Source organism: Podarcis gaigeae (genome assembly GCF_964106915.1).
Source record: "Podarcis gaigeae genome assembly, chromosome: Z".
NCBI classification, from domain to species: Eukaryota; Metazoa; Chordata; class Lepidosauria; order Squamata; family Lacertidae; genus Podarcis; species Podarcis gaigeae.
In genome coordinates this window covers 11,897,402-11,922,996 of record NC_139691.1, presented here as the reverse complement: position 1 = coordinate 11,922,996, position 25,595 = coordinate 11,897,402, and the positions used below count along the sequence as shown (strand labels likewise).

The 25,595-nt window shown below is 43.6% G+C and overlaps 1 protein-coding gene across 5 annotated transcripts in view; it reads left to right on the top strand.

Annotated features, from left to right (window-relative positions):
• MVB12B (multivesicular body subunit 12B) overlaps window positions 1-25,595 on the top strand; it is a 97,548-nt gene that overhangs the window by 40,534 nt on the left and 31,419 nt on the right. For 4 of the 5 annotated variants that reach the window (XM_083721246.1, XM_083721247.1, XM_083721244.1 and 1 more), the window contains exon 7: window positions 3,667-3,764. In XM_083721246.1, coding sequence (XP_083577372.1) covers window positions 3,667-3,764 — 98 coding nt within the window. Of the gene's footprint in view, window positions 1-3,666; window positions 3,765-9,577; window positions 9,767-25,595 lie in introns of those variants that run through there. The other variant, XM_083721248.1, reaches the window with a different exon arrangement.

Sequence of the window (25,595 nt, the reverse complement as noted above, 5' to 3'; positions counted from 1 at the left end):
GTTACAAGGAGGAAGTGGGAGGGTGGTGGTGGCTTTTTTCCTGGGTGTTTTTGCTCAGTCCTGAAAGGATGTTTCTGTCTCTTACCTGACCCCCATCTCTTTTGTGCCATTTTAATGCTGGCGGGGATGGAGGTGGGAGATTCTGGCTTTCCTGCATGTGCAGGAGAAATGATAGTAACTGGCAGTGGCTCCTATTAATGAGAGCCTTCCTCTATCTACCTCCCACCTCTCAGCATTACAGATTCTCCTGAAGTCTTAGTAATTACTGTTAATATCGTTCAGTGGCAACTTTTCACAGGAGCACCGTTGAATGGCTTAGTGCCTGCACACCGCACATGCAAATCGGCTCCTGTGCGCACCTAGTGATTTTGTATCCTCGCTTCCGTCATGCCGTTTGCCGCAAGTGGAGTTGTAAGCATGTCATGCATCGCCTGTGCGTTCAGCAAGTGTGTCAAAACACAACTTCAATTAATTTGCTCTAATTATGGCTCCAGAGAGAGACTAGGGGTTGTATTGTTCCTCATTAAAAGACATTCTCCCTCCCCTCCCCCCTTCTTTCTTCCTCATCCGCAGTCTCCCACCGTCGCTTGCTCTTGTGTATCCCATACGGGGAGAATTTCTGAGCAAGAACACTGACTTGCATTTTAGGGACTGGGAAGAGAAGGATTTGGTCTTTGAAAGGCTCCACAACTGCCTATTCAAGTGTTGCATCCAGTTAGTGGAGGGAGCGGGAATACCGGGGTGGCCTTAAAATATCTATGGGGGAACTTCCAGCCCATGGGCCTAGTCTGGTGGGATATAAATCAAATATATCTGTATAGAAATGGAACTGTGAAGCGTTTTGGAGGTGGGAGGATAGCACAGCCTGATCCCACCTCTGATGTCAGAGGGGGAGTTGACTTGATGGTCTGAGAGAGCAGGTAGGGAGACAGAGGGTAGAAGTAGCCAGAGTGCAACTCCTTAGCCAGCATGGCTAAGGGATGACGAGAGTTGTCGTCAGGCAACATCTGCAGGGCTACAGGATTCCTTGTTCCTGATTGAGTGCTTTAAGAGTCAGTGTTTATTATTATTATTATTATTATTATTATTATTATTATTATTATTATTTAACATGATGAAATACTGTTCCAGGCAGTTCCTAGGATGATTTGCTGGAGAAATGTTCTAAACTTATTTTAAGATGATGATGATTATTTTTTTTTATAAAAAAAAAACCCCTGGAACTGATTTTAGATGTTTTTAATTGGAATTGTTTTTAGAATTTTTAAATCTGTGTTAGAATGTCTGCTGTTTGCTTGTTTCATTCAAACAATACATCTGTTTTGCCACCCCGGGGGTCCTTTGGGAGGGTGCGTGGGTTAGAAATTCAATAAATAATAAATTATTTAATTTTTACATTGGGCTTGCACTTGCTTATTGATTGATTGATTGATTGATTGATTGATTGATTGATTGATTGCCTGCCCTTCACTCCAAGGTCCCAGGGCCGCTTACAGTAGTTAAAGCACAGTATCAAAAGCAGTTTAAAACAACTTACAAACAGAAAAATAAAGAGTCCTAAACAGATACACTAAAGGGTCAAAAGCAAGGGTGTATATTATTTTTTTAAGGAGCCATCTTATTTTTGTGATGGCAGCCAGTGGTGAGCTTTCAATCCACGTGATGACACTGTGTCCATTAAAATCCTGCTTAAGTGATCATGCTAACAGCAGCAGGAATGGTTGGAAATGAAAAGGACCCCCACAGTACCAAATCAAGTTTCTCTTTCTCTCCCCCCACTCCGTCTGTGTGTCCATCTTCATCTGAGTGTTACGCTTCTTCGTATAAGATCAGAGCCCCCACCACCACCACTCCCAATGCATTTCTAATAAGCCAACTTCAATGATTACTCCTCTTCTGTTTTTTATTTTTGCTAAATGCCTTCGCAGCCGCATCGGAATTAGCCCTGCGGTTTTGAACAGGCTCAGTGCAGCTTTTTGGCAGCTTTGATCAAAGGGATTTGGGGGTTTGAGTTGCGCCTGTTCTCTCCCTCCTCACGCACACCAGCCTCCCCCCCCCCCAATCTGCAATAATTTGATGAAGAACTTCGCCCTAATTAAATATTCAAATGCAGGGCCCGCGTCAATATGGCTTCCCGTTGGCTCGGAATGATGATTAATTGTATTCAAAACTCCGGCGGCCGCTGTTCATTTCAACTCTTCCATTGTTTCCAGATTGTTCCTCTCTCTGGCTTGCTGTTTCTCTCATTCGCTCCACACCTCCATTCTCTCTCTCTCTCTCTCTCTCTCTCTCTCCCCCAACCTGCTTTTGTTCGGGTTGGGTGTGTGCGTGTCTGTGTTTCGGGATTGAAACTAGTAATTGATTTGCCATATGGTGCCAAGCTGCTCACATTTAACAATATGTGTTTAGGAACTTGGGGACTTTTATAAATTGGGCTGCTGTTGGTTTCTCGTGTGTGTGTGTGTGTAAGTGTAAGAGAGAGAGAGAGAGAGAGAGAATGTTCCATATCTAATTTCCTGTCTATAGAATAAAATGACAAGCAGTTTTAAAGGCATAAGGAAAACACATTTCTGCTGTTGGCTTGCAGGGATAAATAAGTTTATATCCATCCTGGCCAACCAGCAACGCTTACTTAAAATAAGGTCCCATCTGTACTATACGTTTAAAGCAGTACCCTATCCTTATAAACATTCATGGCTCTCCCCTCCAAAGAATCCTGGGAACGGTAATTTATTAAAGGATGCTGAAAGTTGTTAGGAGCCCACCGTATTTCCCTCCCAGAGCTACAATTCCCAGAGTCCCCTGGGAAGAGGGATTGACTGTTAAACCACTCTGGGAATTGTAGCTCTGTGAAAGGAATAGGGTTCAGTTAAACATCAATACAGCATCATTGGCTGGTTGAAAAAGAAAAAAAAAACATACTGCAAACACCTATCGAAGCAATACAGTTTTCAGAAGACATCTAAAAGAAGACGAGGACAATTCCTTCCTAATCTCTACTGGCAGGGAGTTCCACAAGGAACCGCCCTGCCCCACTTAAGGCTCAGTTCCTAGTGAAGACCTGCGGAACCTCAGGAGTATGTAGAACCACCAAAACCATCAGATAATCCCGTTGATTGAGACGGAACATAAAGAATTGGACCAGAAATGTTTAGGGCTTTCTGAATGCAGTCCACTCGCAGCTCATGTGCATTTAACTTGGGTGAATTCAGCTTTATGTGCTTGTCTGAAAAAAGGGGGAGGAAAGTCAGCAATCCAACCCGCCATGACACCCACCATGGGAGAACATTTGGAGTTGCAGGGAAGAGTGTTCAGCAGGCTTGGGAGACTCTGGGTCCCCTTGGGAGAACACTTGGAGGTGAGGGGAAAGTGTGTTTTGACCGTATGCAGTTTGACTTGCATCCTGTCCCTGGAATGAACCCCCCATGTAAGTTGAGAGTCGACAGTTCCTTGACCCTGGCCCCAAAGGAAATCAGCAAAGTATTCAAAAGTTTGGGTGTCACCACCAAAAAAACCTGTTTGCCCTACCACCCACCTGTTGACCTCCTAAGAGCAACAAGACCTTTGGAAGCCAATCTCAAGACTTAGACAGGTCATACTTGGTTCTAGGACTCCTATTGCTGGCAACCTTGATCTTGTAACAACTTGTTTTGTTTTCCTTGTTAGGCATATATCTCTGACACTTCCGGCCAGTTTTCGAGGGAAAGGGCATGGCACTCGACCAGACTTTGAGTACCAGCACTCCAATTTATATGCCATATCAGGTAAGACAAAGTGTTAGTTACTCATTTTTTTTTTGTTTTTTTAAAAAACATACTAGATAACTCAGAGCCATCTTTGACTGCCCAGGCAACTCAAACAGTCACCTGGTAGGGTCACTCTACCTTTATGGGAGCATGACGAAGCTCAGAATCTGGTGCAATGCTGCAGAAGATGGGGTGTCATGCTCAGATGTTGTTCTCACACGTCTTAAAAGGATCCTCCATGTCGCTAGCAGAAGCTTCAAGTTGTCCGCAGAAGCAGGTGGTCTGATTGGGTGCTGGATGCAGGGCTCAGACATGGTTCTTATAAGTCTTAAAAGGAACTGCCCTGTGATCAGAAGCCTCAGTTGCCTGTAGCAGCCATTGGTTCACTTGGGTGCTACAGTCCGTGGAAAAGTCCCATTCCAGCCTCATCTCTCTATGCTGCTGTCAGCTGCCCACTAGTCCTTCCCACTGATGGGCCCCAGCAACTCGTGTTTAGAGCTGTACCAGCTGGAAGTCCATAGATTTCATATAGCAGTCATGACTAGGCGCTGTTTTTAGACTTTCTACTATGGATTTGTCTAATCTGCTAATTGGCTATGCCGGGGCTGGGGAACCTTAGGCCCAGGAGCCAAATCCAACCCTCCTCTGGCTCTCTGGACTCCTCCCAGGCAACACACCTCACTGGCCCTTCTCAACCCTTGTCCTTGAGTTCTTTTGTCCAGCTGGGATGATTCTTAACTTGTCCCAATGATGCATGTTGGAACCTCTGTTTAAAGCACTCTCCGCATCCCTGCCTGTTGTGGCAGCGAATTCCATAGCTTCAATATGCGCTGAATGAAGAAGGACACCATTTTATCTGGCCTGCATCTTCCAACATTCACCACAATAAATACAGTAAATGCAAACCCATTGTAAAAGAACAGTATATCTCTGAATAAAAGATGCTTGGACAAACTGGTTTCTACACCTTCTTCATGAGCTTCCCAGGGTCATCTGGCTGCCCATGGGTAGAATCAAGAGTTTCTAGATGTGATGGAGTTGTAATCCAGCAAAGTGACCCATTGAATTTGCTGGGCCCTGCCAAGGGGAAACTGGGATTTATCTTTTACAAAGGGAAAGAAAGTAAGCTGTGAAATTCTGGCAGGGGAGTACTGTTGCACTGCAAGAAATGCAAAAAAAAAAGGGGGGGGAGGTCTGTCAGCTGGTTTTCCTTCCTTGGCTTTTTCATGTGTTAATGGTGACTGGCACTTATAACAGAAGAACATGGCATTAACTCATGTACCTTAATGAAGGGGCTGATCAAATGGTAATCCTGGTAGGGTTTTGTTTTTGTTTTTACTCAATCTGCCGCTGTAGATTTCTTCCAGAGATGGAATGTAACGATCGCATAATTCATGTAGGTGTTCATCCCCCCCCCCCCATTTCCTCCCTTGTTACTCTGGTGTGGTCTTAATTGGTTTGGAAATGAGGAGAGCGGGAATGCTGCCCTGGCAATGATCCCGGATCGGGGAAGAAGGTTTGGGAGGAAGTCGAAGAGATTTCCCTTCCCCACCTCCGTGCTCTGCTCAGTTTTGGATGGGCTCTTCTGCCTTGGGAGGGAACCCCGCAGTTCCATTAAGGAAACCGCAAATGCTTGGCTAGATCTGACAACAGATCCACCTGGCCCTGCGTTATTTCTCTGACAGTGGACAGTCACAGGGACATAGGAAGCTGCCTTATACTGAATCAGACCATTGGTCCACATTGCTCAGTGTTGTCTACACCAGGGGTCAGCAAACCTTTTCAGCAGGGGGCCGGTCCACTGTCCCTCAGACCTTGTTGGGGGCCAGACTATATTTGGGGAGGGGGGAATAAACGAACTCCTACGCCCCACAAATAACTCAGAGATGCATTTTAAATAAAAGCACACATTCTACTCATGTACAGTGGTACCTCTGGTTACTTACTTAATTCGTTCCGGAGGTCCTTTCTTAACCTGAAACGGTTCTTAACCTGAAGCACCACTTTAGCTAATGGGGCCTCCTGCCAACACCGCACAATTTCTGTTCTCATCCTGAAGCAAAGTTCTTAACCCGAGGTACTATTTCTGGGTTAGCGGAGTCTGTAACCTGAAGCGTATGTAACCTGAGGTACCACTGTAAAAACACCAGGCAGGCCCCACAAATAACCCAGAGATACATCTTAAATAAAAGGACACATTCTACTTATGTAAAAACTCGCAGATTCCCAGACCATCCACGGGCCGGATTTAGAAGGCGATTGGGCCAGATCCAGCCCCCGGACCTTAGTTTGCCTACCCATGGTCTACACTGACTTCCAGCATGGGTTTTAGGCAGGGGATGTTCCCAGCCCTCCTTGGAGATGCCGGAGTTTGAACCCAGCACCTTTTGCATCCAGAACAGATACTCCATTACTGAGCTGCAGCCTTGCCCCAGAAGCCCACAACCAAGCATGAAGGCAGTTCTTAAATTATGGGGGAAATGAAAGTTGGGGTGGGGTGGTTATTAGAGCACCCAACCCCATTTCTGCCCCTCACTAATTTTAGCCACACCACGTCCCCCTCCATCTAGCCTTTTGAAAACAGTTGTGAGCAGGGGCACCACAAAACAAAAGGGGTCTAGGACATCCCTCTCCTTCCCCACTGGTAATTTGAGCACTGCATAACAGTGATGCTATCCTGCTGCTTTCCCCTGGCATCTGATTCTTAAGGGGTGGGGAACATTTTTCAGACTGACAGATGCCATCCCTTTCTGGACTCTCTACCAAAGGCCACCTGCCAGTGGTGGGTGGAGCTAGAGGCAAAACCAAGAGGAACAAAGGATGTGAAACTTCCCCCATTGTACAGTAGCCTGGTTTCTACACAGCACTCTATTCTCCACGCAGGCAAACAAGAAGCGTCAGAATCCAGGGACACATTCCAGCCAGGCAAAGGACACTCAAGGAGGATGTCAAAGAAGGCCAGTGAGGGGTGTGTCCTTGCAGAGAGGGTTCCAGGTGTTAGGCAGAGAGGCTACACTAGACTCCACCAGGCCAGAGGTTCTCCTCCCCTAGAGTACTTGAAAGTGAACACAGGCTGTCATGGCTAGTAGCTGTCGGCAGATCTATCAGTCCTGTGTCATCTGCTCCATGCCTTTATAAGCGTTGCTTGCTGGTTCCTGAAGGCCATGCGTGCTATTAAAAGACCCAGTGGGAAGGCTGGCTGTGTTTTGTTTTAAGCCTGCTTTCTCCTATCTGCATGGCCTCACCTGTACTTCCGTTTCTTGGTCGCAGTGAAGTGTGACAGACAACGGCGATAACTGGATTGAGAAGTCAGAAACTGGCTTAATTAGGTTATAGATACTGTTTCCGCCCACATACAATATGGCCCACGAGGCGTAATTAAAAGTGGTTGCTTGGACCACACATCTCAGGTAGCATCGTTTGAGCTTCTCAAAACCAGGAGGGCAAGCAGAGAGCGAGAGAGCAGCGAAATGACAGAGACCAAGGAGGGATGTGTATTTACACAGGGGCAACAGATAATAAAGCATGGAAGTGAAGCAGAATCCTGAATGAAGTAGAAGTAGAAAGGGGGGGGATTATTTATAATAATGGGAGTCAAACAGAAGGGGGAATAAGTCACTTTAAGGGTGCATAAATTTTTACGATGGCGCATAAACAGCCATAGCTTGTCTTGTCTCTCTCCCCGTCTGTCCCCGCCAATAACGAGGGACGGACGGCGCCGAACATAAAGGAGGAATATAATCAGGCAGAGGGAGGGGACGGATGGGAAGGCCTGGTGGATTGATCGCAGAGTGCGTTTGTATATCCCAACGTAAAAGGTTGGAGGCTGACAGGTGGCCGGGTTTTTCCACTGTATAAAGCCATGTGGGGGCTGTCAGCCCCACGCAGGCGGCCTCGTTGCAATTGATGAATTGCCTGCTTTCTTGATTAAACCTTCCGTCACTTAAGAAACAATAAGCCCAGGCGTGGATGGGAGAGAGAGAGAGAGAGGGACACATCAAGAAGTGTGTGTGTGTGTGTGTGTGTGTGTGTGTGTGTGGTGTGGGAGTCTGTTTTACCTTTCTGCAGATGTTGGGCACAGAGTACAATGTGTATTATTAAAATGAATGTGGCATTTATATTGTCTTGTTTCTTTTGTGGGAGAGAGGGCCTGTAAATTATATGTTAATAATCAGATGGTAGGCCCTTTCCAAGAGAGCGAGAACTGAGGTCTTCAATCAGTTTAATTGGTAGATTAATCAACCAGAGCTTTGGTTGACTAATCAAAGGACTGAGGATTTATTTTTCTGTGGTTACGTTTGTGTATTTTGAAAACCAATACGCCTTTTTTATACTGGTGTGTTACAGGATTAACTGTGTGTTACTGTAATGCTGAATGAAAAAGGAAATATACACAATGGCTTTTCTGCTAAGAATGAGTGGATTAGTTTTTCGTCATCATGTGCTTGCTTTGGTATGTGAAAAAGCCATCTATGATTAGATTTTGGAAATAAGGCAAGTGCGTTTAAATTTAAATCAATGTAGTTTGTTAAAAAGCAGAGTAATCTGCTAAAATATCCTTTCCTCAGTTGACAGCCTTCTTAGGCTTACAGCACAAAGCATTGTTGATTGTCAATACAAGCAATGTGTGTGACTCTGCAACAGTGGTTGGTTGATTGGTTAGGGTTGTTGAATTTACCTGAGTTTCTAGTAGACTCTGAAGATCTACCTGCAAATTTCAGGTCCTCTTATAGTTGAAAAACAGTGATGTCTCTAAGCATATTCGGAACCTAGGAATTTGTTTTCATCATCTATACCGTGCTGAGGTCACTGTCTTTTTATACACAAATCTACTGAAGGGCTTCGTTTCAGCCTCCATGTTTCGGTGGAAAAAGTTGTGTTTTGTTGTTGTTCTTGTTTTGCTATTGTTAAACAATGCTAGTCAGAAACTGCTAATGATGCTTTATTGAGATTCTTGCATTGTAGGGGGTTTGGACTGGATGACGCTCAGGGTTCCAGCTCTACAATTCTATGATTCTATGAAATTGGGGGGTTTTTTATCTGAATTCCTCAAGTGTGACAGTGTTCTTTGCTATAGCCTTTGAAACAAGGATGTTAAAGGGAAGGTGAGTCCTGAGTCAAAATTATCTGTATATTCAAACTATTTTAAATCATGAATTATGCTCATATTTAAAAAGGCACAATCTGTGTAAATATCTGTTGACTTGTAGCTAGTGTAGTGCTTCTTAGAGTAGACACTGTGAAATTGACTTTTAAGTTCATTAATTTCCATGGGTCTGTTCTGAGTAGAATATTCAGCACAGATAAAAGAAAGTACTTATTCACGCAGAACATAGTTAATCTATGGAACTCACTCCCACAAGAGGCAGTGAAAGCTACCAACCACAGCTGGAGGCAGTAAGGCTTCTGAAAGCTAGTTGCTGGAAACCAGAGGAGGGAGCGCTATTGTGCCCAAATCCTGCTAGAGGGCTTCCTATAATGGGTATCTGGTTGGCCGCTGTGAGAACTGGATGCTGGACTTGATTGGCCATTGACCTAAGCCAGCAGGCTCTTTAGTCCAAGGCTATTATGTTAATTTATGTGGATGCTATCCACTCTGCATGCACACAGTCTGTGCCTTTTAGAATAAGAGCATAACAGAATCCACAGTTTGAGAGTATTTGTTGTTCTTTTGTCTCTGCTGTGGTTGTTTTAATAACTGCATCTGGTTTTTATGGTCTGCAGACCAAATAGACTAGTACTGCAAAAAAACAAACAACCCCCCCCCCCCTCATATTTGTAGATCCAGGTATGTTTAATCTCTCTCTCTCTCCCCTCACCCCAATTTGCAGAATATAAAAAGACAGGTCCTTCTTTCCTCCAGTCTAAATTTTGGCATGGTAGCAAATAGAGGAAACTGGTGGAAATGGAACAAAGAATAGCTATTCAGTAGTTTGTCATCCTGACCATTGAGTTGCATTAATAATAAAAATAATGAATTAGACTTATGTCTGTAAGCAAATTCCAGCCACGGTCAAGCATAGGCAAACTCTGGCCCTCCAGATGTTTGGGACTACAATTCCCATCATCCCTAGCTAACAGGACCAGTGGTCAGGGATGATGAGAATTGTAGTCCCAAACATCTGGAGGGCCAGAGTTTGCCTATGCCTAGAAGCATATTTTATTTCAATGGTTGAGATGCTGATATACTAAATTATCCAACTAATATTGAAAGTAGCCTTATTTTTGGCTACCTCATGCTCTATATTTTTAAATAAATATCAATTCATAGTGTGTGTTATTTTAATAAAAGCAATGTACAGTAAGAGAAAAATCAAAGCTCATTATAACATTTGTAGTTAATTTGAACTACAGTATGCTTAATCCTAATTCTTTCTGCGCTATTGATTACAATGGGACTTAGGTGTTCTATTCAGCTGGCCACTGGATCACATCCTTTGAAAGATGTCAAATTGAGGAGTGCAAATATTCCATCAAAAGTTTGTGCTAAACAGATCAGCTTTTTAACACCTTGGCAGCTTTTGCAGTGAAGTTAATAAACAGCTTGTTTCAGGACAATATGTTAATGGTCCCCAAAGGGAAGAGGATTGGTCTGGCTTCCAAAAAAATGTGTGTGGGGGGGGAGGAATTTGGCTGCAAGCAAAAGCCGTTTCAGTTGCAAGATGTTTCTTCTCTACAAACTCAAATGGACACACAAGCTTTCAAAAGTTTCACAAATGAATCCTGCAGTACAGACAAATCGGTTGCAGATTTTTTTCTGGTACTTTTTTTCTGTCAGACTCAACACTTGCAACTATGTTAGCTTAACCATTTAAATTGCCCTTACTTGGCCTCAGTGATGCCCTCATTTAGCCAAATCTAATAGACTCTCTAGTGTTGTGACATACCACTCTGTGTAGTGCAAGGATGGGGACTGTGACTCTTATCAGTGTTGCTGGACTCCAACTCCCATAATCCCTGAGCATTGGGCATACTGGTTGGAACTGATTAGTGTTGGCATCTAGCAACATCTAGAGGGCTACAAGTTCCCCATCCTTGACATAGACTGCAGGTTTCTAAATCCATTTGGAGACTCTATGTATGTAGATCAGACAGTCAGACCTTCCCAAGCTCAGCATGGATAGCATGGGGGAGAGGCATAGGAACATAAGAAGAGTCCTGCTAGATTAGGTAAATTGCACCTTCCCCAATAGCAACCACCTCATGCCATATGACCAACAAGGAAGGCCTTGTTTGTAGTGTTTCTACCGAGGACTGCCTGGTTGCCCCCCACGCGGGAGTGCCAACTTGAATAAAATATTGGGGCCTCAGGTAAACGCTACCCTGCATAATGATCACAAGATACAACACACACTATTTGAATGGCGATGCTCATTAACCTTGGGGGGAGCCCAGCCCCTCAAATATTTTATGGAGAGAGTGCTGAAGGAACCTCAGCCACTAGGAGTTGGCTCCTATGGATCCACAACAGGGCCATTTCAGTGGTGGCTCCCTGGTAGTGGAATGCCCACCCAAAAGAAATGCACCTGTCTCCATCTTTCAAGAGGGCTTTGAAAACATTCCTGCTTATCCAGGCATTTGGTGGCTGAAGAAGACTATTCCTGGCATCCCCAAGATCACTAGATGGAAGAAAGTTTTTAAGCACTCTTACATTTCTTAAAACTGGAACTGATTTTTATATGTTTTTCAGTTGTAATTGTTTTTAGAATCGGTTTTAGAATGTATGCTTTGTTTTTAATCATACATTTCGGTGGGGGGGCCCTCAATAGGCAGTAAGCAATAGCTCAGGATCCTCTCCTCACAGTCACCAACCAGATGGGAAGACTGCAGGCAGGACAGGAGCACAACAGCCCTCTTGCATTCCTCAGCAGCAGGTCTCTAGAGCCATAGTGCCTCTGATGCTGGAGGGGTCTATTGCCATCATGACCAAGTAGCCATTGACAGCCTTATCATCCATGAATTGTGTGTAAACCTTTTTTAAAAAAATCTGTCCAGATTTGGTGGCCATCATTATAAGTTTTGATAGCATATATTTAGCTGTGACTTTTTGTATTGCAGGGAGTTGGACTGGATGACCTTTGGGACATTTTCCAAGTCTGCAAGTCTGTGATTCTGTATTCTGTGGGCTAAATTATGCAAGTACTTCATTTTTATCCATCCTGACTCCCAGTGTTCAGTTTCACTGGTTGATCTTGGTTTCTAGTATTCTGAGAAAGGGATAAACACCTTAAACTAATTTCTTTTTCTCATCCTGACCTGCCTTTATAGACGGTGAGAAGAATGAAGTGTGGTTTTTTTGGAGGGGGAAAGAACTGGATACACTACCTGAGCTCTGTAGGTGAAGGGGATGGGGAGGGGGACACACACATTATTCTGGCTCCCTGGCTTTTCGCCTCAGATTCCCAGAAAATGTAGCTCAGAGGGGAATACAGGTCCTTAACAACTCTCAGCACCCTTAACAAACTCCAGTTCCCTTTTTTTGAGGGGGGGGGGAGCAAAGTCTGTTTAAAATGGTATCATAGCACTTTAAACGTGTGACTGTGGCCCATTGACTCAACACTGATTGATTGCTGGATAGCAAACTTTGCATCATCTTCTGCCATACCTAGAGCCCTTTTGAAGGCTCTGTTCTGGCTTGAGCCAGCTTTGACCCCTCTTGTGAAGGCTTCTTGCTGATTTGAGCCAACTCAGACCCCCGTTTTGAAGGCTTCCTACCGGTTTGTATCCATCTGTGCTTCTCTTTTGTCCCCAGGGAGTTGTTGACTTTAAAACAAAAGAGAGTGGCAAAGCTGAAGATGAACATCTTGGCTGCCTTCACTGTAAAGAACATTAGGTCCCATAGATTAGACTTGAGATGGAACAGATCTGTCAGCTCGCTGAAAAGGAGCTCATTATTCCGCAGATTTGTCTCCCCATTGTCTACAAGACAATGAATGATGCCATCCTGAGATCCTTTGTTATCTAGAGAGCTGGGTTTTTTTCCTTCTTCCCCTCAGCCCCCCTTCCTCCTACATGCCTGGGTTGTTTTATGGCATCAAAGATCTAGCGATCCACCGATAACATGGCATTCTCAGTTCTGCGTGAGACACCGATAATTTGACAGCCGCGCCTTCTGCTTCGTTTCATGTCTTGCACCAGGACTTCCAGGCCTTACTCCATCAGGCAGTGCTTTGACATTGTGTGTGCATAGCTGTGTTGTATCCCCATTCCAGAGCTTGAAATAGATACACAGGTGGCTTACAAGTCCCTTAACCAGCAATGTTTGGGCAAGCAAGTTGGGGTGAATGGACCCGAGAAATGGAGGAGCAGTCATCATCCTGCATCATTGTCACCATAAGGTATGAACATAATATAAGAGCCTGCTGGATCTTATGAAGCTTCGTTCTACTGAATCAGATCATTGGTCTGGCTCACTCAGTATTGTCGTCACCATCCTTTCTCAACCTTGGATCCCCAGATGTTGTTGAACTTCAACTCCCATCATCCCTACCTAACAGGACCAGAGGTCAGGGATGATGGGAGTTGTAGTCCAACAACATCTGGGGACCCAAGGTCTATACTTCTTCAGGGTTTCAGCACATTTCAGGCCTCACACAGAGATGCAGGGTATTGAACCTGGGACCTTCTGCGTGCAAAGCAGATGCTCTAACCACTGAGCTATGGTCCTGGATGACATTTTTAGTTCATATTCAGTCTCTTAGCTACTATGCTTCTCTAGCTCTCACATGGAGTTGCTTTTGGCCTCCAGGTGCTGGTCCCTTTAGTAGGTTGCTCTTTGGACTACACAGCAATGACTCTTCTGGAGAGGTCCAGCTACCACTTGCTCTGCTGCTCCTTTTCTATAGGGCATGGCCATTGCTCAGTGATAAGAAATGATGCTTTGCATATTATAGCTTCAAGTTTCACCTCTGGGAAGGATTCCTGACTGAATCCTAGTGGAGTCACTGCCAGTCAGTGTGGACACTAATGAGTTATATGAACCAGTGATCTGATCATTTCCTATGAAGTGGAATATCACAGGTATCATGTGGCAAAATATTTGTGCCATCTGCGATAGATTTCCTACTAATGATGGGGAAATGTCTGAACGTGTTTAGTTGGTTGTCATTATTTAAGTTACTGCAATTCATGGGGGTGATTTTGTTTAAGCAGTCATACCTCGGGTTACAGACACTTCAGGTTGCAGTTTTTTTGGGTTACGGACCACCAAAACCCAGAAGTACTGGAACGGGTTATTTCCGGGTTTCGGCAGTTGTGCATGCGCAGAGGCACCGAATTGCAACCTACGCATGTGCAGATGCGCCGCTGCAGGTTGCGAACACTGCGGGTTGCGAATGTGCATCCCGCATGGATCACGTTCACAACCCAAGCGTCCACTGTAATTTGCTGATAGCTTATTATCTTAAAATACTTAGGATACCAGATATGATATGGAATCTTGGATTCTGTTACTTTGCTTTTAATTGAAGTTTGAAATGTTATAGGGTGGCAATGTGATTTTGTTGTTGCATATTTTTGTCAATTTTGCAAACTTTTTTGAGTACAGTAATCTAGAACAGCAGTGTACAAATTAAAAATGAAATGAAGAAAGCAACTCCTACTCTTGCTACTACATACATAATTTTAACAGACGTGATAAGTACCTTCATATCACAGACTTCCAACCTGTATGTTGTAATCAGAAAAAGGACCTTGGGAGGAACAAATGTGGTATGGTGGTTAGAGGGTCAGACTCTCTAGACCTGCAAGATCAGGATTCAAACCCTCATTCATCTATGAAGCCCACTGGGTGACCTTAGGCCAGTCACAGTCTCTCAGCCTAATGCACTTCTCTGGGTTGTTGTGGGGATTAAATGAAGATGAGGACATTCATGTAAACTCCATGGAGGAAAGGTGGGATATAACTAATAGTAATAGATGATAATTTACATTTTTCCTCTTTTTTGTCCTATCACCATGTGCATTTATAAAACATAAACCAAACTTTGGAAAGAAGCACCTTGGCCAGAGCACTATCGGAAGATGAGGTCCAAATTTCAAGATAGCAGTTGGCGTGGAAAATAAAGCCTCCAGCCAATGGTTTGGTAACAGCTTTGTCTCAAGCCTGGGTCTGTTGAAGTACTTTGGCGTTGATTAATGAGCTCTGGTGGCAGCTTGAATAGAAAAAATGTCCTTTCGCCATTTGCTTTGAAAAGGCAGAATGGCTGAAACCTCCAATTCTCTTGCAGAGAGAGGGCGGGAAATTTCATCCCATGTTGCCAAAAAAATGCCTAGTGCTCCCCTCCATGATAACTTTGTGCTCTTCAATGTGCATTAACAGAAATAAAATAAAACCCTGTATCATTTCTTTGTAGGCGAGGAGAACATTTTAATCAGGGCTTAGCCATTTATTTTTCACAGAAAAACTATTGTTTTGATCCATCTCTTCCCCCTCCACCCCTCTCCTCACTTTTCAAAGATAATTAAATAGTTCACTAAGCACAGTGTGGTGGCGCCTTTATTAACATAGGTAATTTTGAAAGGAGGATAAAGAAAAAGAGATGCCATTGTTTTAATTTGCAGCTAAAAGAATTGCTTTCAGCTTCTTGTTGGAAGGAACATTAGGAGGTTTGGGCAGTTGTTGCTGCAGTGTTTGTCTGATGTTTGGGCCTGAGGGTCTGTTGCCAATGTTAGGCCTACTCTGAGTAGGCCCGGTCAGATTAATAGGCATGACCAGTGTAGGACCACTGATTACAGTGGTAGAATAGAAATGATTTCTGAGTAAAAGAAAACCTTAAGGATCATTCATGGCAGGATAAAGGATAAATTACAGATTAAAGTCTGTAATTTTATCAGGACAAGTTATTTGTTATTTACTGTTATAACAATTGTTTTCTCAAAATTCATCTTCTGTGCCATGAAAATAAATAACAACAGGTTTTTTTTAAGCTTCCCTGCCGTGCTAAATGTTGCTGCCCCATTTGCTATGGAGAAAGTGGAGAGGCCATTTTGGTTTTTCAGGAGGTGTAGGAGGGTCACAATGGCTTCTCCCATTTTCTTCATTCAACCCACCTCTCTCTCACAAACGCACACAGTAGGGTTCTTCCAAAGAATGATGCTGTGTGATGATTTCGCTTCCTTCTGAAGGAGGAATTTCTGGGGTGAATGGGGAGGAATTGCACTTGTCAGCCATTTTGTTTGGTTTTGGTTTGGTTTTTTTAAAGCCCCTATCACAAATTCTGAAAAGATGTATATATATATATTTCATAAAATCTATACACCACTATTTTAAAAAATCTTACATTAAAACATAGAAAAGTTAAAATACTAAAGCAGAGTAAAAATTACCTCTGCTTTCTAAGCATCTGGGTAGACAAGAATGTTTTTAGCAGGTGCCAAAAAGAGTACAGTGTGGGCACCTGGAAGATCTCAATAGGCAAGGAGTTCCAAAGTACAGGCACTACAACACTAAATGACTGAGTTCTTACAAATCCTGTTATGTGGCACCTATAACAGTGTGTTGTGCTGATCGAAGTGGTTGAGTGGGCACATGTAGGAGAAGGCAGTCTCATAGCTAAACTTGGTCCCAATATGTTAAGGGCATTATATGCTAATAGTAACAACTTGAACTTGGCCCAGTAGCAAATCGGCGACCAGTACCAATTTCTGAGCACAGGTGTTATTTACATTCTGCACCAGCTGCAAGTTCCCAGATCAAGCACAAGGGAAGCCCCACATAGAGCATATCACAGTCTTGAAGTACCCAGTGCATGAACTACTGCAGCTCCATTTTCTTGGGTGGTGTTCATGGCTCATATGCTTTCTTTCTAAAGAACATATTTGCTATTGCTGCCTCTGGTGCCAGAACTTTTCCTAGTAAATCACCATTTTCTCCTCAAATGTCCCCCCAGAATGGCAATGCATCGTGAGAATCAACGCTGATTGTGACATAACATCATTCAGTTTCTGTTTTACCAAGTGGGGTGTTTTCTTGAGAGGGAGGGGAGAATTAATTTCTGTGTTGCTTGGTTCTGCTCTGTTTGATGGTTTAACAACGTTATGCTGTGTTAGTGATTTTTATTGTACACCACCATTATAATAGGGGTGGCCCTCTCAACAGGCCTCTATTTCTATTGGGATTAAAGGTGTTTAAGAGTCCTTTGCTATTCTGTAAATGAGCAGAATAGAATAATTCTGTGAATGATTTGGGATGGGGGAACTTGGGGGCCAGGTAGTCACATTCAGGAGTTTCAGATGCAAACCAAAGCACATCTGGAGTTCCAGATTTAGGAATATATACCGAATTTTACACAAATGAGGTAAATTTTAAAGACATATTCCTTTAGAATGTCAAGTGTGTATACCCGCACAGGCGTTTTGGTTTGGTTTCTGCACATTAAGGCTTTGACATGGAGGGAAACTAATTTAAATCTTAATTTAAATATGGGAACCTTTCGCCCTCCTGTTTTTGCCAAACTTCAACTCCCATCAGCACTGGCAATAATGGCCAAGAGACAAGAGATATGGGAGAAGTAGTTCAGAAATACCTAGGGGCCAAAGTTTTCCCTCACCTGTCTTAACTACTACGTCTTGGCTGATTTTAAATACGTTACCAAGTATCAATATACGGTACTTTTTTTTTTTTTTGCACTGGGGTTCCCCCCCCCCAAAAAAATCCTCATTTTAGTCTATGATTGCAAATGCTGGAAAAAGAATTGATGTTGGTGAATGTCAGTTATTTATTTTTTTTTTTTTGCAAGTCTGCTTGAGCAACAGGGAATTTCCTTGAGAAACTCTTCTCCTTCTTCCGAGTTATTAAGTGCTTTAATTTGCACTGTGCACAATCCTATGTTCTTCTTTTTTAGAAAAGAAAAGAAAAGAAATCCCCCTGCAGGATTGACTTTAGTTGTAATGTCATCTGATGGCCATGGACATCTGTTAGGTGTTCTTTTGTGGTTTCAGCAGGGCCAGCTTCAAGAATGGGTTACAAGGCTCTGTCAACATAGGAAGCTGTTTTATTCAGAGCCAGACCACTGATCCATCCAGCTCAGGATTGCATTCATGGATTGGCAGCAGCAGCTCTGGGATTTCAGACAGGGATATCCTGGAAATTGAACCCTTGGACCATTTGCATGCAAAGCAGGTGCTCTGCCATTGAGCTTATGGCCTTTCCCCGCTGAATTCTACTTGGCTGCTGCCTAGAAAAAACTGCTTAGCATGGGCAGGAGGTGTAAATTTATTGAGAGCCAAACCCTTTCCTGAGATGTTCAGCCTGGCCTTGCCCCAGTGTTTCTTAAAATGAGAGCTGATAAAGCAGAGATAAAGCAGAGAAACTGAGAACTGAGCAGAGAGAACTGAGAGCCAGTGTGGTGTAGTGGTTAAGAGCAGTAGTCTCGTAATCTGGTGAACCGGGTTCGCTTCCCCGCTCCTCCATATGCAGCTGCTGGGTGACCTTGGGCTAGTCTCACTTCTCTGAAGTCTCTCAGCCCCACTCACCTCACAGAGTGTTTGTTGTGGGGGAGGAAGGGAAAGGAGAGTGTTAGCCGCTTTGAGACTCCTTAAAGGGAGTGAAAGGCGGGATATCAAATCCAATCTCTTCTTCTTCTTCTTCTCTGATCATGAGAACATAGATAGAGCCGGCAGCATCAGAGCAAAGGCCCATCTAGTCCAGCATCCTGCTTTCACAGTAGGCAACCAGATACCTTAATCTGAAGCCCAGAAGCCAGACCTGAGTGCAACAGTGCTCTCCCCAACTACGATTCCTGTGAGCATATTGAGGCATAGCATATTCAGAGGCATACTGCTGCCTCTGACAGTGGAGAGCATGGCCATTGGGGCTAGTAGGAGGCTTGTAATTCAGGCAAGACCTTTGTGGCTTTGGTAGAGGGGCAAGCTGAATAATGGAGTTTGTATACATAATCACCCCTGCCTGTCTATACTTTTACCCTCATGTATCCAGGCTGAACACATGAAGAAGACTGAAAGGTTAGGAGTGAGGAGTGTCAATTTCACATTCAATTTAGTTGATTCTCAGCCAGGAACCGCTTCAAGTTTCAGCATCCCCTTCTTCCAATACAATGCACTGCTAATCACACATGCTTATGCGCATCATGTACTAGTTGTGGTAAGAGTCGCCTGCCTTTATCATGAATCTGCAGTGTATTTGTTTTGCTTGTACATGCCCCGCCGTTTTAATTTTTTTAATAGGAAGCTGCTGCAGCGTTTGGATATTTAAACAGTTATTAAAGGAATGACAATTAACCGATTGCCGACAGAGATTTCCTTGAGTTGGGGGGGGGGCGCCTCCCCGAAAATGGAGTACAGTTTGCAAAAAGTATCGCGGTGCAGTAATGACAATGAATTTTGATTTCCCGGAACTGATATTAGACTCCTTATTAAACTATGTACATCTGCTTTTAATTTAGTCCAAATAATTGGAAAATGCAATGAAGCTTTCCAATTAAAGCGGGGGCTTTATGCTGTTTAATAATACCCCCATAATATTATAGCTTATGAAGTGACAGGTGAGTTGGGTGAATGAATGAATAAAACATAAATGCGGCAATAAGGGACAGGAGAACGGGAGACAGTTGCAGGGGATTTTAAATGCTCAATGTAATTTGCATATATTAATCTCCTCTTTTCAGCCTTATCAAGCATTCTTCAGTATTTGAAGTTAAAATAGCGTTGACAGGCGAGAGCACGCTTAGTTTTTTCGAGGATTTATTACTTGTATAATTTCTGATCTTTAATAAGCAGATATGACTGATCCTCATAGTACTATAGAAATCGTTTAATTGTTCCAGATGGCGTGTACTGATTATGCAAAATTACTTTTCACACAGTTTTTTTCACCCCCTCTTTTGGTGCTTGTATATGATGTGTGTGATGGAGTTCGGAGTAAAATTTAAAAAAAAAATTATAGCAGCCTTATCGTGCTGTTTTATGGTGTGTTAAAACACACACACACATTCAGTTGAATTTAATCTACTGAATTACATTGGCCAACAGCTATTATAATATAACAGAGAGATCTTTTTTCTTTTTCCACTTGGAGGCTTGATGAAGAATAATATAACACATTCACTATTGTTCATTACAATAACACACACACACACACACACACACACACACACACAGCATTTCTAGAGAGAGAGAAGCCTATGGCTGATGAAAAATGCATAATGCATAATTTGTGCACTTAGATAAAATGCAAAGGAATTGTTCTCTTCGTTTTTGGAGAACAGATCCATGTGCAGAACAAATGAAATAACCTTGTTGTGACTGCTTTCCTCTCATCAAGAATGATTTTCTTTTAATGACCAGGGTGGCAAATTGTATTTTAATTTTTAGATCACTGGCACGGGCTGTGTCCTGTTGACAGGTGTCACCGCCATCCTCCTTCATGGCTCGTCTAATTCGGATATCTCAATGGTCCCTTTTTTGTAATTGAAAAGGCATTTTGTAGCAGAGACTGGTGGCTGCAATTCAGTCTCTTTAAAAAGCTCCCCCACCTCATGCTATGTGTGTGCAAATGTGGTTGTGGGAAATCCTAGTTGAGAATATATGAGCTTACATTGTGGGGATAGGAAACCATTAGCTCTGTGGATGTTGTTGTCCTCCAAAGTCCCGTTATCTCTAACCATTGGCTATGCTGGTAGGGGCTGATGGGAGTTGGAGAAAGTCTGAAGTTCACTGGTAGAGCACCTGCTTTGCATGCAGAAGGTCCTAAGTTCATTCCCCAGCATCTCCAGGTCGGACTGGGAGAGAGTTATGCCTGAGACCCTGAAGAGCCATTGGAGACATTTCTGAGCTTGATATGTCAGTATATGGTATATGGTTCCATATGGAATCCAACACTTTTCCAATCCCTTATTATTCCACCTCTTGAAGGACTCCATTCTGAAGACTACAACGTAGGGATGGAGAATCGGGGACCCTGCAGCTGTTATTGACTAAAACCCATTATCCCTGAGTTGGACCATTGGCAGTGCTGGCTGGGACTGATGGGAGTCCAACAGCATCTGGAAGGCCTCGAATCTCCATCCTTTTTATGCTACGGTCTTGTTGTACAATGCTGTCTATCACTGCCACACCAAGGTTTCAGGCAGTCTTTCCCATCACTTGCTAACCATTTCCTTTTAACCAGACTTTCTGGATATTGAATCTGGGGACCATCCACATGCAAAACATATGCTCTGCTACTTAGCATGGTTGGTAATAAAGTTTCAGTTCAAGAGAAGCTGGATGGAGAAGGATACTTGGGTATGTTTGTAAAAGCACTTTCCTTGTGTCTACATTAGTCAGTATGAAAGGGGAGCTGTTTAGCCAGCAAGAATTGTTCTCACCCTTTGTGTTGATTGGAGCCAAACAGTGTAAAAGGAGGTGCATTGCCCAATGAGAATTGGCCCATAGGAGAAGACATGCAGGAAGAACATCAGTGAGTAGTTATTATATTCTGTGTTTCTCCCTGATAGGGGCTCAAGGCAGCTTACAGCAAAAATAGAAACAGCTAAAACATAGTGGGGAATGCAATATTAAAAAACAATTATTGATGTATTTACTTGTGCACATGCACACAATTATACATATATTAGGAGCATGGAAAACAAAAGGTGCTTCATTTTCAAGAGAATTATATGCAAGTTCTGGGCCCATGTGTGTGCACAGAAAATAGTAGATCTGGCTGGAAAGCGATACACGGAGAACTACATTGGCCATTGCAATGCATCCCTAAATAATAATTTTGTATAATGATAGGATTATTGTATAATCTTAGAAAGGTACATGGCTGTGAGAGGGCCTGCACTTCTGAATTTACCACTACACTACTAGACATGACTAACATAGGTCCATTATTTTCAGTGGACCTACTCCCAAAGCCCAGATGTCCAGCCATACCAACATTAAACAATTGCTGAAGATTCCAAAGTTATTAATTAATTTATTTTTTTAAGGTGCATAGTAGGTCTGTGTTAAAATGCATAAACTTTGTAGGCCACTGGGAGGCTTTCCTAACACATTATCAAAATATCTATAGCTCTAATAATATAAATCAGGAATGATTAGAAAAATATTTGTCCTAATGAAGTAATCATTTGGTCGTAATGCATTTCATGACTGTAGCTTTCGGGTGTGTTAACCGGATGGACGTTGTATGGATTTTCTCATTTTCATCTCCAAAACGCTATCTAATGTTTCATTAAGAGTCACATATAATGTATCTTAAGTACAGTCATTAAATATAGTTTAAGGAGATTTATGTTTCAATATTGCTTAAAGATGGTTTAATAGGCCCATTTACTTGGGCAATATTAATGAGCTCTTACTACCTAATTTTAAGGATGTTAATGTGTATGAAGAGTTTGTGTCTGCACAAAACAACTTGGAAATGGCAAGGCAGCGGACAACTCCAGAATTGCCATTGAAGCAAAACCCTCCAGTGCAACTGCATTCCTAACCCTGTAGCATTGCTCAGTTGATTTAAAGGGTTGAATCCCCACACCATTTGGCAAGCCACACAGGTGCCCTTCACCTGCAACATGTTTCCAGTCCTCATGGTGACTGCTGGCATTCCAAACTCATCTTCCCTGTGGCTTTGTGAGACGAGTCTGATCCAGCAAGACAGTTATCTATAAAGGTTCATCTAGGCCGGCTTTCCTCCTTGCCACCACTCCCAGTGGCCATCTGGAGGCATCTAGGAAATCCCCAAGCAGAACATTGAAGCAACAACCCCCCTTTGTTGTAGCAACTGGTATTCAGAGGCGTTCTAATCCTGGTTGTGGAAGACCATGACCATGAGCAGTACCAAAAGAATATAGGAAGCTGCCTTATACTGAGTTGGACCCTTGGTCCGTCTAGTACAGTATTGTCTACACTGATTGGCAGTGCTTGCCCAGGGTTTCAGGCAGGAATTTCTCCCTGCCCTACCTGGAGATGCCGGGGATTGAACCTGGGCCTTCTGCAAGCAAAACGGAATCTCTCCCACTGAGCTTATGGCCCTTCCCTAAACATTGATAACTCCTATCCTCCTCCTCTTCCACAAACTCTTCCGGTTTCATTTTAAAGTCATCTAAGCTAATGATCATCATCCCCCATCTTGCAGCAGTGAATTTCATAAGTAGAACAGGGATGAAAATGATCCAACTTTGTGGAAATGATACTTTGGGTATCATTTAAAAGTTCCCTTCCCACCCCAACCTTGGCCATTTTTCAAAGATAATTTCTGAAGCTGTTGTCTATCTGGGAGTCATTTCTTTCACTCTTCATTGTCTTGGTTTGGCTTCAGTGATGTCTGCTAGCCTTATCTGATCATGATGTGATCTTATTCACAAAAATATGGAACCCACTGTACAGGAACATACACAAAGAGAAAAAACAGGTTCAGGCTAGCATACACAAACACAATATATGGCAAACAAAGTACAACGAATGTACAGTGGAACCTCAGTTTTCGAACATAATCCGTTCTGTGAGTCTGTTTGACTTCCAAAACATTCAAGAACCGAAAATCAAAGGGCTGTCGGCAAAGTGGAAAAACCAAAATGTTTGGCAGCTGACACATTTGAAAACTGAGGTTCCACTGTATTTGTCACAATGTACCCGCTATTACAAGGCATACAGTACATGCAAGCGGTACTCCAGAATCATCAATACAAGTACAATATTACAATGATATATTTTCATTATTTTCTCAATACAATCTCACCACATGGGCTGAATAAATCTTTTGATTTGGGCTGTTTCTTGTAGTACTTCTTTAAGAAACCCTTGGTGTTTCACAATCTCTACTCATAAATGTCCACTAGTGGGCTTCCTCTGTTCTCTGCTAGCCAGCATGCAGCAGTTGCCTCTATTTGTACCCGATGTGGGACCTTGCTCACTTCACAGGTGAGTCAGCCTGATCATGGTCTGGAAAAGTTTACCTTCGCTGCCGCCCGCCAGCATTTTAAAAACCCCGGGACAGCGGAGGACTTCTCCGCTGTCCGGGGCGATCTTAAAATGCTGGTGGGCGGCAGCGCTGCCGCCCGCCAGCATTTTAAAATCGCCCCGGGACAGCGGATGAATTCTTCGCTGTCCCGGGGCGATTTAAAAACCCCCGGGAAGGCAGGCAGGAGGGACCAAGAGTTTTGCCCCCCGCCGGCCTTCAGAAGTCCTCCGCTGTCCCAGGGTTTTTAAAATGCTGGCGGGCGGCAGCGAAGGCTTCGCTGCCGCCCGCCAGCATTTTAAAATCGCCCCGGGACAGCGGAGAAGTCTCCGCTGTCCCGGGAAGGCAGGCGGGGGGAAGCAAAGACTTTCGCCCTCCCCCCCGCCGGCCTTCAGAAGAGGTCGGGGGACAGATTGTCCCCGGACCTGGTCTGAAGGCGGTTTCCATAGGAACGCATTGATTGATTTTCAATGCATTCCTATGGGAAACCGTGCTTCGCAAGACGAAAAACTCGCAAGACGAAAAGACTTGCGGAACGAATTAATTTCGTCTTGCGAGGCACCACTGTATTCTCTCAATCAAGAATTTTCTCAGAAAATATTTCTCACATGCTGGAAGTATCACTTCTGATCCAGAAATTGAACAGAGAGAGCATTTGATGCAGTTGAGTTCATATGATTATATCTTACAACCTTTCCTATTGTTTTCTCATTCTCAAAGTCCTCAAATCATTTCTTAAACAAAGGTCTTCTATCCAGCTGCTATTTGGCTTCTTACGTACATTGTTATGAGATTGTTCTTGTTTACGTCTTCTAGCTTCAGCGATGTTTCAAGCTACTCAGGTGGTTTATTAGTAGGAGATGATAGCAAATTTCTTATTTTCATAATTGGACATTTCTTCCCTATGGACTCATGTTTAAGACACACATTGGAGGGGGGCTAGAAATCCCCTTTCCTCCCCCCACCTCCATCCCCATAACTAGCTAATAAGTGTTGCATTGTCATCAAGAGAGTAATGGTTTGCTGATTAGCGCAATTAATGACAAATGGTGGTTGGAGCTGGTGGATTGGTTTAGCAGATGATGAATGCCGTGTGGCCCAGGTTGATTCCTGCCAAGAGTGCCTTACCTGGCTGCCTGGCCTTCTGTTCTCAAGCAGGTAGCTCTCATTAGTCACAGGGCATAGGTGCCAGCTTAAATTCGCTGTCATTTCCGGGGGGGGGGGGGGGACTTAGGAACACAGGCGTGCACTTGTTCTCGGATTCCTTTGAGAGTCGTCTGATAGCTTTCCCTGTATTGCTGATGTGGCTTTTGTTTTTATCTCTCACAAATGTCTGCTGTCTGTCTTAATCTAGTTGGGCCGAAAGCTGGCAGTGTGATAGACAGGGTCCAAGGAAGCTGACCCAAAGTAGAAGGCAATCCACAACAGTGAGGAGCAGATAACGGGAACCTGTCAAGCTTACAGGACTTGGAGAGCTCCCAGGGCCAGCAGGATATCGAACTGGCTCTTTTATATGCCCAAGCAGGGTCAGGTGACCTCCAGAGCCACACACCTCTGCATAAGGCATCTGGTGATTTAAAGGGGCGGGATGCTGGCTTGGAGTAGTGGATATGATTCCATTATATGGGCTTTCGGTAATCCCTTTTTCTGCTATTTCTAGTGGAGAACTTAAAAGAAAAGTACAGTTTTGATTGATGGGTTTATTGTGATTCTTCTCTCCCACACACCCCAAAGGCTTTTGCTGGATCCATTCTTGGGGTCTAATAACCTTGCCTTGTGGATGTCCAATGATTATGACTTTCCCTCCCTAGAATTCAGTGGGGATTTGGGGGGCTGTGCAAGAGGGATAACCAGAGGCCTTCCAGAGCTTACCCACACGATTTAGTGATGGCCACCAGCTGTAAAGGAGAAGAGGAGGAGGAGAAGGAGTTTGGATTTGATAT